Here is a 12,385-nt window from a genome sequence, read left to right on the forward strand (position 1 = left end):
TCCTACTCTCTCTCTCTGGCTTCCATAATTTCCAGGTTTGTCGTGGTGTGTGGTGATGGCGAGTACATCATCTATACAGCAATGGCCCTGAGAAACAAGAGCTTTGGATCTGCCCAGGAGTTTGCATGGGCCCATGATTCTTCAGAGTAAGTTTTGGCTTGTGCTGTCCCGCTGGCCCTGACTGCAGATGGGTCATCTGTGTGCGGCTGTATGAATCATGTTCCCAGGGCTCGGTGTTGGCTGTGCTTCTCCCTTTCAAGAACAGTTCTCACCAGAGCTGTCTTTGCCCTTTCTGTGTTCAGTATGCAGCAGGTTCACTCAGACTGATCCACTAATCCCATTAAACTGGGGGCCCAGCACCCATTTCCTTGATGGAGCCTGCATTTGGGCCTGGTGCTTATGGGCTCAAGACGAGGTAGGCTTTCCCTATGAGCTGATGTCCTGAGCTGCTGCAGGATCCTGAGCTCGTTGGGAGAGACTACAGTGTGATGTCATCTTGATGCTAACTTCATTGAATCTTTTTTAAAACATATTTTCTGTGATGTTACCCACCCCCTATTTTTAAAACAAATTCTGTTTGAATTTAGAGTGTTCATAAAATATTCTTATTAAAAACAGGAAAAATCATTTAACTCTGAATTATCATATTAGATACTGGTTATTTATAATTTCTTATAATTATTCTAGATACTGGTTACTGAGTGGTTCTTTTTTGATTCCTTTTTGTGCTCATAATAAACACCAGGACTTCCCCCCAATCCCCCTACCTGACCACACAACTGACGTACATCTTCATAGTTATCTTAGTTTTGTTTCCTCCATATTTTTTTATTGCCCCTGCCCTCAACAGAGTAACCTGAGCCTCAGTGTTGCATATAAGATGCATGTTTTTAAATTTTTTAACAAAAGATACACTGAGAGTAGGAATTTGTTTTGATCTTTTCATAAATTTCCTAAATACACTCATATATACACAGTTCCATTTCTAAATGTATTTTGTTATCATCCTAAACAAAATTATAGTTCATGAATTCTTACCTCTCTCACCATACCTCTCTGTTTTGATAGTTCACTTTCTTTTTTTCTTTTTTTAGCTTTATCCAGCTAAGGTCCTATTCAGCATCTTTCCTATCTTGATAGGAACACTCATCAGATCACTTCCTTAAATACTCTTGAATGTCCAGCAACAGCCACAGTCCCCCTTTTTCAAGACGCCTGAATATACACAGTGTTGTAAGTTGTTGCCAAATGTGGCTAACTTCTTGAGCCACTTAACAAAAGTTTTTATTTTTTAAGTTGCCTTTATTGAAGTATAATTTATACAGAATTAAGTGTACTATTTTAAGTGAACATTTCAGTGACTTTAGGCAAATGTATACAATCTATAACCGCCAGCACAAAGACAGAGAACATTTCTACCATCCCCAGAAAATCCTCGTTTTCCCTTAATAGTTCCCTGGCCCCAGTCACTGATTTGCTTTTTCTCACCATGTGGATTAGATTTGTCTTTAGAGTTTCATATACATGAAACTCCAATATCCAGTCTATATGTCTGGCTTCTTCTGTTCAGCACAGTATTTTTGGGATTCGTCCATGTTGTTGCATGAGTCAGTAATTGGTCGCCTTTTTTGCAGAGCAGTGTTCCATTGCATGAATGTACCACAGTTGGTTTAATCACTCATCTACTGAGGGATGTTGGGTCTTTCTCAGTTTTTAAAATAGCTTGTAAACCCTAATAATTTGTGTAACAGACAGTGTGAAACTCATAAGTCATTACTCAAGTATACCTGAAGATATTTCTGACATTCGATGGAAGTATGGTTTGGTATATAACATGCTGTGTTTGCCTTCCTTTTCCCCCCAGATATGCAATAAGAGAGAGCAACAGTGTTGTAAAGATATTTAAGAACTTTAAGGAAAAAAAATCCTTTAAACCAGATTTTGGAGCAGAAAGTGAGTGCTATTTATAAATGATAGATTTTTAGAAGCTTTGCAATGGCTCAGAAACATCTACCCAAAAATCTTTTGTCTTTTCAGGTATCTATGGAGGCTTCTTATTGGGAGTCAGATCTGTAAACGGCTTAGCTTTCTATGACTGGGACAATACAGAACTCATACGCAGAATTGAAATTCAGCCCAAACATGTGAGTTTTCCCTTCACTGTCACTTTTAGAATGTGTAACTTTGTGAGAAGCTCTGAGTCCCTGAGGCAAAGAAATGTCCTTGTACCCAGCTGTCCTGGTTCCATTGTGTTGGACACAGTGTCATTTACTTCAAGATTACTTAGAAAATCAGACTTGCAGTATTTGAATGAGGTGGTAGATGTTGGGTATTTTGAAAAGCAGGAAAACTTATACAAATGCCAAGTGCTATTCATATTTGAAATGGCGTTTGACAGAGTATGAAAAGCCTGCTTTGAAGACAAGAAGTCAGAGAGGTCTTGACTTGGAAAGATCCAGGATCAGATCAGAAAGCCTTTTCATAGTTTCCCTGATGCTGTTTAAACTTTAGGTAAATGTCTCCAGTGACAAAGTTTTCTACCTTATGGAACTACCTGCTTCTTTGACAGCTTTCATTGTCACAAAATTCTTTGGAGACAAATCCATCTCTCTTGGGTCCTGGTTCTATCTTTTATAGCATGCATTCTCAGTGAGCACTAGTACCCCAACGGCAAAAATTGCTTCTTGAGGATGAAGAAAATTTTATCTATAAAGCATAGATATTCACATGTATTCATATGTTATGCAAGTATATATATTATATGTGTGTATATACAGTGTGCATATATATGTTATATAATTTTATATATAACACGTATTATATAATTGTATATGTATAATATATATATAGTAGCTATGGATTTAAAATTTTGTAGGTGAGGGTGATTAGGAGAAAAATGTCTAAAAACATTCCTGGGTGGGTGGATGTGGGTGATAATGGGAAAAAAAAAGGCTGAGAAACACTGTTCTAGAGCAATAGTGAATAGGCTGCTGCTCCTAAATTACATTATATCCACTGTTCACTGACAGTTTCCTTCCTGTCTCCCTTTAGTCTTTCCATTTCTAGACCAAATAGCCCAGCCCACCCTCTAAATGCATATACATACACATGTGTATGTATATATATGTGTGTTCGTGTATCTGTGTACGTATGTATATACCCACTATGCACTACATAAAATTGTTCAATGCGTACTTACTGTCCTAAGACGAATCTTGTAAGAAACAAAGTGTATGCAGTTTGTCATACCACTCGGAAATCCGAAACCATTTGTCTGTTCTGTTTGTCATGTTGTAGATTTTCTGGTCTGACTCTGGAGAGCTGGTCTGTATTGCCACCGAGGAGTCATTTTTTATCCTTAAGTATCTGTCGGAGAAAGTCTTGGCTGCACAGGAAACACATGAAGGAGTTACAGAAGATGGCATTGAAGATGCCTTTGAGGTGACTGCATCAGCACAACTTTACCTTCATTCTTAAATGATTTATATGCGTGTAACCTAACTTCACTGATTTTAACATTCTGTTAAGTTAGGTTTGAGGAAAGTAAACATTTAAGGAAGTCTGGTGAAATGTGAAGATTAAAGCCTTGGCTCAAAGATCAGAGTTTGAAAGTATATATGTTTAAAAGATATTTATTTGTACTTTGATTTTAGGGAATCTTCAGATGACTTTGATATCTTTCAGTAAGGAAATTAGGTGTTTATTGGTCTTAAGACATTTTACCCAGTGATTTAAATGAGCTCTCAAGTGGTAAAGATAAATCACCTATTGTGGAGATGTTCCTGGAAGATTTTATGAAATACTTCCTATTCCAGTTTCATGTATATAAGAAATTTAGATCAACAGCTTTGATGCAGCAGTGAGATTTTATATTATAAATACTCATCCAGGAATCTGTTTTTAAATGAAAAAAGAAGATAGAAATTCCAGGGAAGTATTTTCTTTCTTGAAGTAGGATTTTACTTTGCATTTCTTAATCTCCCTTATCACCGCCAATCATATTCAGTTTTTGTAACAGGATTTCTAATGCTGAATAAGGTAATAATAGACTCTTCTCTCTGCAGGTTCTTGGTGAGATTCAGGAAATTGTGAAAACAGGGCTGTGGGTAGGCGATTGCTTCATTTACACGAGTTCTGTGAACAGATTAAATTATTATGTTGGAGGAGAAATAGTCACCATTGCCCACTTGGATAGGTAACTGAGAATTGCTTTGCTTGTGTCTTAAGCATCCTAAATTTAAAATTACGCTTTTCTTTTCTTTCTTTTTTTTTTTTAAATGAAACTTATTGCTGGCCTGTAGCAGTGATGGGCCTGATTTTTCAGTGTTAGAGTTTTAATAGATGGGCTGTTGTTGATCAAAATTGCATCAAAGTGGAAAGATTTTGAGCAAGAGGTAGCGTGTGTGTGTGTGTGTGTGTGTGTGTGTGTGTGTGTGTATGTGTGTATGTTTACCTACTAATTTGGGCCTACTCCTAAATTAGTTTCTGTTTCTATTACAGAACAATGTATCTTCTGGGCTATATTCCTAAGGACAACAGGCTTTATCTGGGGGATAAAGAACTGAACATCGTTAGCTACTCTCTCTTGGTTTCAGTGCTGGAATACCAGACAGCTGTCATGAGAAGGGATTTTAGCATGGCTGATAAAGTTCTTCCTACCATTCCAAAAGAACAGAGGACCAGAGTTGCACACTTTCTGGAAAAGCAGGTAAAAGGATTTTGTTTTGTCTTTTTGCTTGTTTTCTTTTGTGGGTTTTTTTCTTTAAACCAGTAATTTAAAAGAATGTTAATGTGGATTTGAAAATACTATTTCTTTATTGCCACGGATTTCCTTATGGCAGTGGAATTTCTCCTATAAACTTAAGTCACTTATTATATGCTTCCTTGTCCTTTCTTAATGCCCTTAGTACCTTCTTTAATTGTTGGAAATGATTATCAGTCTTCTCTTTCTGTAGACTTCTTTTCCATTCTATCAATATTTTCATTTCTGCCCTGCATTTTCTCTCTCTATCCTAGCAGGCTTTTCTTTTTCTTTTCTTTCTTTTTTTAATTGTAAGATATACATAACATAAAATTTAGCATTGGTGGTAGGTTTTTTTCTTAATGGAGTGTTTTTAAGTCAAAGTTGTGCACAAAGTATAAAGTTCTTCAAGGCTCAAGGAAAAAAAGCAGCACTTCCTTCCCTCTATCATATCTGCTTCCTAAAGGAAGTGGAAGTTTAATTATTTTGGTTGATTCTCTTGGAATTTATTTCTACATCTCTAGATAATGTATGCTGTTACTGAGCTTTAGGCATTTCTTGTGACTTAACACTCTGTAGAAGATGAGGGTTTACCTTTCTCTCTCCTGCTACTTATACAACATACATGCCATTTTTCTGTCCTCCTCCCACTATAGTTGGATGATTTTGATTACATCAGTTTTCAGTGTTTACATTTTTAGAGCTATGTAAACACTGCTCACAGCTGAACCATTTAGTATAGTGTAGCTTTCCCTTCCTGCAATTGTTTTCCCTGGAGTTGTCTTTTTTCCTTTGCTTATTTTTCTGTGTACTTAGAGTTAATTCTCACTAGATTCTGGTGGTTCTCCAGATTTCCTTGAAATCTCCTATCATCATGGATATCCCCTCACCATCAGGTTGGGCCTTCCTTTTGCCTCTCAGTTGGATCCATTGTTTCCTGTATCCCCTATCTTCTTTGCTGGTTTAATCCCTTATCTGGCTGGAGCATGTCCTTCAGTAGTTTTCTGAGAGAAGGATTATTATTGGAAGTAAAGTTTTTTGTGACCTTGATTATCCGAAACTGCCATTGTTCTCCTCTAAAACCTATTTGACTATTTAACTAGATACAGAATTCTAGGCTGGAGGCAATTCTCTCTCAAAATTTTGAAGGCATTTGTTCCATTGCCTTCTAGCTTCTAGTTATTATTGAAGTGTTACTGCTTTATATTACTGATCTTGGTACCTGATCTGTTTTTTCTTTCTGGAAGCTTTTTGGACCTTGTCCCTATTGTTCTGAAATATTATGATGGTGGGCCTTGGTAGAGGTCAATTATGAACAAATTCATTTTTTTGGGTATTAGACAAGCTTATTTAATTGGACACTCATTTCTGAGAGATTTTCTTGATTCATTTCTCTGATGATGTCCTTCCTTAGCTTTCTGTATTCTTTGTGGAACTGTTAGTGAAATGTTAGGCCACCTACACTAGTCTCATTTTGTTATTATTGTACTTTTAAAATCTTATTCTTGTGTATGGATAAAAGTTTATTTCTCTCAGGGTCTGAATGATAGGTTTTGTTGTTGTTTTGAGGTTTTCTTTTATTCCTTCATGGTATGCTTCCTTCAGGTTGCTGTTATTGGTTCATTTTGATCTGTGCCTTTCCTGTTAGAGATTTTCTTCACGCATCCGATGATCCTTGGGCCCTCATTTAAGAGGAGAGGTCTAAGAAGCAGATAAAAGGCCTGAATTTGTGAGAGGTCTTGTTCGATACAGACTTCACACTATGGATGTGGCTGGGCCATTTGATTAGGGATGCTCAAGGTCCATATGTTCATCTTGTGAATTTAATGAACACTGAACATTGCACCAGGTACTGTTCTAGCTGACATATAGCTCGCAGGTTGTTGATATTTTAGTAAGTGTTACCCCTTAGGCTGGTTAGGGTTTACAGCCCAAGGGGTAAGATTGAGCTTAAATCACCATCATTCTGGATGCAAAGTAGAAAACAGGTTGGTGTCTCAGCATCTGGTATTTCATTTAGTCTCAATCTCTATTCTCATAATTTCCTATTTTCCTCTTGAAAGATGTATAAGATATCCCTCAGACTGTAAACCCTCTAGTTTATCCTCTTCGAGGAATAAACTTGCTGTCTTCTGTGTGTGTCCAGAGGTTGGGGGAGGAGAGGAGTGGGGACCTGGGGTATCTTGTTTCTTACCTGCTTGCTACAGAGACTTTCAGGCAGTTTTGTTTATTTTAGCATTGCCTTCCATGAGATGCCACTGGGGATCCTGATGTGTGAATGAAGTTGTTTCTATGCTGTCCTCACTCCTGATTTAGGATTAGTTTTCTTTAGTGTTTTAACTGTTTAAATTCCTCTGCCAGTTTTCTAGCTTCCAAAATTTTGTTACAGAGGTCTCCTCTGTCTTTCTGTATCCTAAGGAATTTATGCCCTAGGGGCACCTGGGTGGCTCAGTTGGGTTGTTTCCAATTTTTAATTTCAGCTCAGGTCATGATCTCATGGTTCCTCAGATCAAGCCCCATGTAGGGCTCTGCACTGACAGCGCTGAGCCTGTTTGGGATTCTGTCTCTGCCCCTCTCCCACTCTCTCTCTAAATAAATACTTTTTAAAAAAGAATTTGTTTCCTAAAAAAAGAATCCTTTTAGTGTCATTTCAGTGGGGATTTGGGGGAAAACAAAAGTTGATTTAGTCCACCTAATTTCATCTGCTTTGCTTATGTCTGATGAGTTCCATAGATCTTACATACTCTGTTCTTGGATTTTTATTATTTACACCAGTTGCTAGGAAAGAAAAGGAGTATGCAGATTATTCAGAATGCCTTGTTTACATTGTTCAGATGGATGAACGAGAGGAGGGACAGCTTGGATAGTCTGGGAAGTTAAAACATTTTAAACACAGTGATACAGCCATCTTGAAGATCCAGCCGGAACTTGGAAAGCTGCCCAGTTCCTCCCTCTTAACCCCCCTGTAACTGAGCATCGTTCCTCATTCCAGTGAAGTCTCTTCAAGTCTGAGCTTTGTCCAACACACCGCATCCATAGAGCTGAAAAACTTGCCCACAGTGTAGACTCCCATCAGTACTCTTAGAGGAGAAGCTAATTTGGTAATTACAGTAGTTGGTTTTAAAGCCTGTTTTTATGACACAGTGGAAAATGGAAGACAGTTTTAGATTTCCTGCCCTCTGGAACGCTGGCTGATAAATAAAGTGGATGTAAGACCAATAGTAAAGTCCTAGGTAAGGATACCTGATTGGCATTAGGACCTGGAAACAAATGTTTGCCAAATGACCTAGATTACGAAAAACTGAAAGGAAGACTTTTACATTTGACTTGCTTTTCTTTGAGGGACTGGACTAGATGACTCTAAGCCTAGCTTAGTGAGTAGATTATGAACAGCTAGGTCTACACCACTGTGCCTTTCTTTTTTTGAAATGGTTCTTGTTCAGTCAAGTTTCCAAAATCTTGTTCTTGACAGCTGTTTACTTTTGAATTTCTGATTTTACCAGTTTTACAGGAGTTTATCTAGCTAACATCAGTCAACTTTCACTGCTTAGAAAACAGCGTTGTGGGACTGAAATCTCTCTGCTGGGTTGGTTCTTACCAATTAATTTAATGACTCCTTAATTTTTCTGTCTTCTCATTAAAGAGTATTCTATTTCTTTTGTTTAGGCCGTGGGGTTTCTATGTCAGCAGGGTATTCTTAGTTCAAGACGGAGTGGATCAATGATGATTTGCTGTGTGTGCACTGTAAATCTACACAGTCTGCCCACACATTGTTACATCTATTCTCTGTTTAGGGCTTCAAGCAACAAGCTCTTACAGTATCCACAGATCCTGAGCATCGCTTTGAACTTGCTCTTCAGCTTGGAGAAATAAAAATTGCATACCAATTAGCAGTAGAAGCAGAGGTATGTACTAAGTCATGATTTTTCATAACTAATGCAAAAGTTAGTAGGTACTTAACGTGTGTTTAGTGTAAGTTCTCTTCATTAAAGTTTTCCGAAATGCACATTAGGGACACTCTTTGGTGACGTTAGTGCCTCTCTTTGATCTTTTAAAAAATGCATTTTGTTAGTCTTTAAATTAAATGGATTTTACTGCAGATATTCTTAGCATTCTGATTTAAGAAGTGTTTTGGGGGCACCTGGGTGGCTTAGTTGGTTGAGCGTCTGACTTCAGCTCAGGTCATGATCTTGTGGTTCCTCAGTTTGAGCCCCATGTCAGCACAGAGCCTGCTTACGATCCTATCTCCCCCCACCCCACCCCTTCTCTGCCCCTCCCCCACTTGTGCTCTCTCAAAAATAAACATTCAAAAAAAAAAAGAAGAAAAAATGTTTTCATAGCTTATAGGAGATCTGTTTTGCAAAAGATGTAAGATACTAGATATTATAGTCTGGGAACTCTAGGAGTGCAGACAAAGCACTAATTTGCCAGTATCCCAAATTAGTGAGAAAGTTGTTGGTTTTAAAGAAAGATTTTAATATTTTGACACAATTTAATGACATTTTAATGAACTGTTACATATCGAGGGGCCCCCAACCATGGTTTACATGTAGTATTTATTGGTAAATTCATTTCAAATGTGCTAAATAAATTTCAGCTATGTTAAGATAATCTAAATGTGTAGTATTTTGATTTCTGAGAAGCTACAAATGACAGATAATATTACTGTTAAATATTTAAGGATGTATGAAATAATTTTATTCTTTCAAAAAATGGTATGAAATCATTCATTAAAATAATTACAATCTAATTACCTTAAAATTCCAATTAGATAGTATTACTTTTAGTCTTACTGGGTAATTACAAAATAAAAATAACATGGGTTTGATGATTATTCATGCGTCATTAAAATTGATTTGTGTTTGAATTTTGTATATGCGAATAACTTGTTTTCTCATTACACATTTTGTCACTACATTCTTATTTTGATTGATAGAACCAATTTAACAAGCACAGCTCAGTATATGTGTAAAATATCTCCCATTATCAGCACAATAATACTCAGGTTAACAGAAGAATATTGATGTTGAAAACTCAAATGTTTATTTCCATAGATGTGTTTACTTGGAAACTCTTTCTTACAGTCAGAGCAGAAGTGGAAACAACTTGCTGAACTTGCCATTAGTAAATGTCAGTTTGGCCTCGCCCAGGAGTGCCTGCACCATGCACAGGATTATGGGGGTCTGTTGCTCTTGGCCACTGCCTCTGGAAATGCTAGTATGGTGAATAAACTAGCAGAGGGTGCGGAGAGAGACGGCAAGAATAATGTGGCATTCATGAGCTACTTTTTACAGGGCAAGTAAGTATCAAATCAAGGTCTAAAAGGTGAGTGTAGTAATTTAAAGCACTGATTTCCGCACTCGCCAACTTTGAGGGTGGTTGAGAGAGGAACGAACCCTGGAAAGAGACAGATGGATGCCTGGCCTAGACCCTGGCTAGTAGGGGCAGTTGGAGCACAGTCCTACCTTGGTGGCACTGGCCTTCAGCAAGGGATGTTCTTACCAATTTGGTCGAAATGTCTGAGCAAAATGAGCTGTTCAAGGAGGTTTGGACTGAGAGAAACGTGAAAGCCGTTTCTCAAAAGCCCTGCCTGAGCCATTTTATTTTCCCATGGCAGGAGGCTGTTGTGATGCTCCCATAGTACTCAAAAGGCAAATAATTTTGCCCAAATTGGGTAATTCTGACCTGTCCATGGCAAGAATAAAGGGGTTTAGGATGCCAGTTACTTCTAGATTTGAGTCCCAACTGTAAAGCATAAAAATGTCATATACTTCTGAAAGTTAGCAGTCAGTGCAGACCAGATCATCTCAACATTAGCTGACCATATTATGAAGTAAAACACGAAGTATTCATTAACCTTGCCCTGCATACATTTAAACCTCATGCTTCATTATAGAAACCTTGTGCACCCCAATGTGTATTTATAATGTGTTTGTAAATTTGCATATGTGTAGGAATAGGTCCATAATTCAAAAACCCAAAAATATCCTGAAAGTTTTTTATAACTTACTTGATAGCAAAACCTGACCTAAACTCCGAAATACTATTATTAGTTGCTCTTAGGCCACTTGTTTTTATCATATTTAGTATTCATGTGTTCCTGCAAAATATTGTTTATGACTTTTATTTGATGCTGAGGGTGGTAGGTAATGTGTGTGGTGTATGTACTGCTACCTTTCTAATATCCAAAAACCCGTGTTTTGTTTTTTTGAAAAACATACGACTTCTAAAACACATTATCCACTTTATCAAACTTTGAAAAAGAAACCAAATAGACACTAGGACATTGCCCTGCTGGACATCACTACATTGCTGTGCACAGCCCACACTCGAGACACCGCCCTCGATGTTCCCACTTGTGAAATCGAGTTTCTGCTCCCATATCCCCTGAAAGCTCTTAAAATGTGCTTGCTTATAAGCTGCCTTAGCTGGTCTTGAAAAGCCCCCTTAGGTTCTTCTTAGGAATTGTTAAAATAGGTTATTAGGAGATTGAAAATGGTCACCAACTGCCCTACCCCTCACACTCTTGGAGTCCATTGATTATGTAACACACTGGTGCTGACCAGTTAATGGCTCAGTGACAGAAATGAGTATGTGTGGAAGCTGGGGAGGAAGTGCTGACTTTGCAACACTACATCTACACTTCGTTGTTTATTCTTGATAATTAGTGCCTCTCCTTTTTAATCTTTAGGCTTGATGCTTGCCTGGAACTCCTGATTAGAACTGGCCGACTGCCAGAAGCTGCCTTCCTGGCCCGGACTTACTTACCTAGTCAGGTTTCAAGGTACAGACTTTTAATTTTAGGAACAAATGGTTCAGATAAAAACTAGAGCACACTTAACTCACTTTCCCTTTGGTTTCATGATACCTACAACAGGGTGGTAAAACTCTGGAGAGAAAATCTTTCAAAAGTCAATCAGAAAGCAGCAGAATCCCTTGCTGATCCAACAGAGTACGAAAACCTTTTTCCTGGATTAAAAGAAGCCTTTGTTGTGGAAGAATGGGTGAAGGAAACACATGCTGATCTGTGGCCGGCCAAGCAGTACCCACTTGTCACGGTGAGTTGCCAGGGAGCCAAGCCTCATTTATAATTTATATACATTATTGGTGGATTGAGAGCTAATATCTGGGATTTAGGCCAAGTCCATAGATGAATTAGGACTTCAGATTACACTGCTTTATTCATCATTGCTTTATTCTGATAGCCAAATGAAGAAAGAAATGTTATGGAAGAGGCAAAAGGCTTTCAGCCCTCAAGATCTGCAGCTCAGCAGGTCAGTAGAATATCTTAATCAGATAATCTGGTTAAGATTTGTTCATTTTAAGTACCATGTCCCACTTCCTAATCCTGAACAGCCTTTCCTTGGGGGAAAATTACCTGAACAAATTCCTTCATCTTTCTATTCTCTCCACTTGGGCTTTCAGGAACTTAATGGGAAACCTGCTTCTCCTACTCCAGTTATTGTGACCTCCCACACAGCCAACAAAGAAGAAAAGGTAGGACATTATACCCAAACTTCCCATGGGAACCCCAGGCTCACTCCTCCCTCCTCATGAATGGCCACAGGATGTGCAGGCCTCTGCATTTCAATGACATAATCACTTTCAGAGCAGGGGCTTTGAAATGAGAAAATGCCCCTCTTG

The 12,385-nt window shown here is 38.1% G+C and overlaps 1 protein-coding gene across 1 annotated transcript in view; it reads left to right on the top strand.

Moving 5' to 3' along the window:
* COPB2 (COPI coat complex subunit beta 2) overlaps positions 1-12,385 on the top strand; it is a 31,202-nt gene that overhangs the window by 17,916 nt on the left and 901 nt on the right. The window contains exons 10-21 of the mRNA XM_042954608.1: positions 36-146; positions 1,865-1,953; positions 2,038-2,144; positions 3,298-3,441; positions 4,065-4,195; positions 4,501-4,708; positions 8,536-8,646; positions 9,826-10,040; positions 11,433-11,525; positions 11,619-11,799; positions 11,947-12,015; positions 12,167-12,238. Of these exons, the coding sequence (XP_042810542.1) occupies positions 36-146; positions 1,865-1,953; positions 2,038-2,144; positions 3,298-3,441; positions 4,065-4,195; positions 4,501-4,708; positions 8,536-8,646; positions 9,826-10,040; positions 11,433-11,525; positions 11,619-11,799; positions 11,947-12,015; positions 12,167-12,238 (1,531 nt within the window). The remainder of the gene's footprint in view (positions 1-35; positions 147-1,864; positions 1,954-2,037; positions 2,145-3,297; positions 3,442-4,064; positions 4,196-4,500; positions 4,709-8,535; positions 8,647-9,825; positions 10,041-11,432; positions 11,526-11,618; positions 11,800-11,946; positions 12,016-12,166; positions 12,239-12,385) is intronic.

This window comes from Panthera leo, chromosome C2, assembly GCF_018350215.1.
Source record: "Panthera leo isolate Ple1 chromosome C2, P.leo_Ple1_pat1.1, whole genome shotgun sequence".
NCBI classification, from domain to species: domain Eukaryota; kingdom Metazoa; phylum Chordata; class Mammalia; order Carnivora; family Felidae; genus Panthera; species Panthera leo.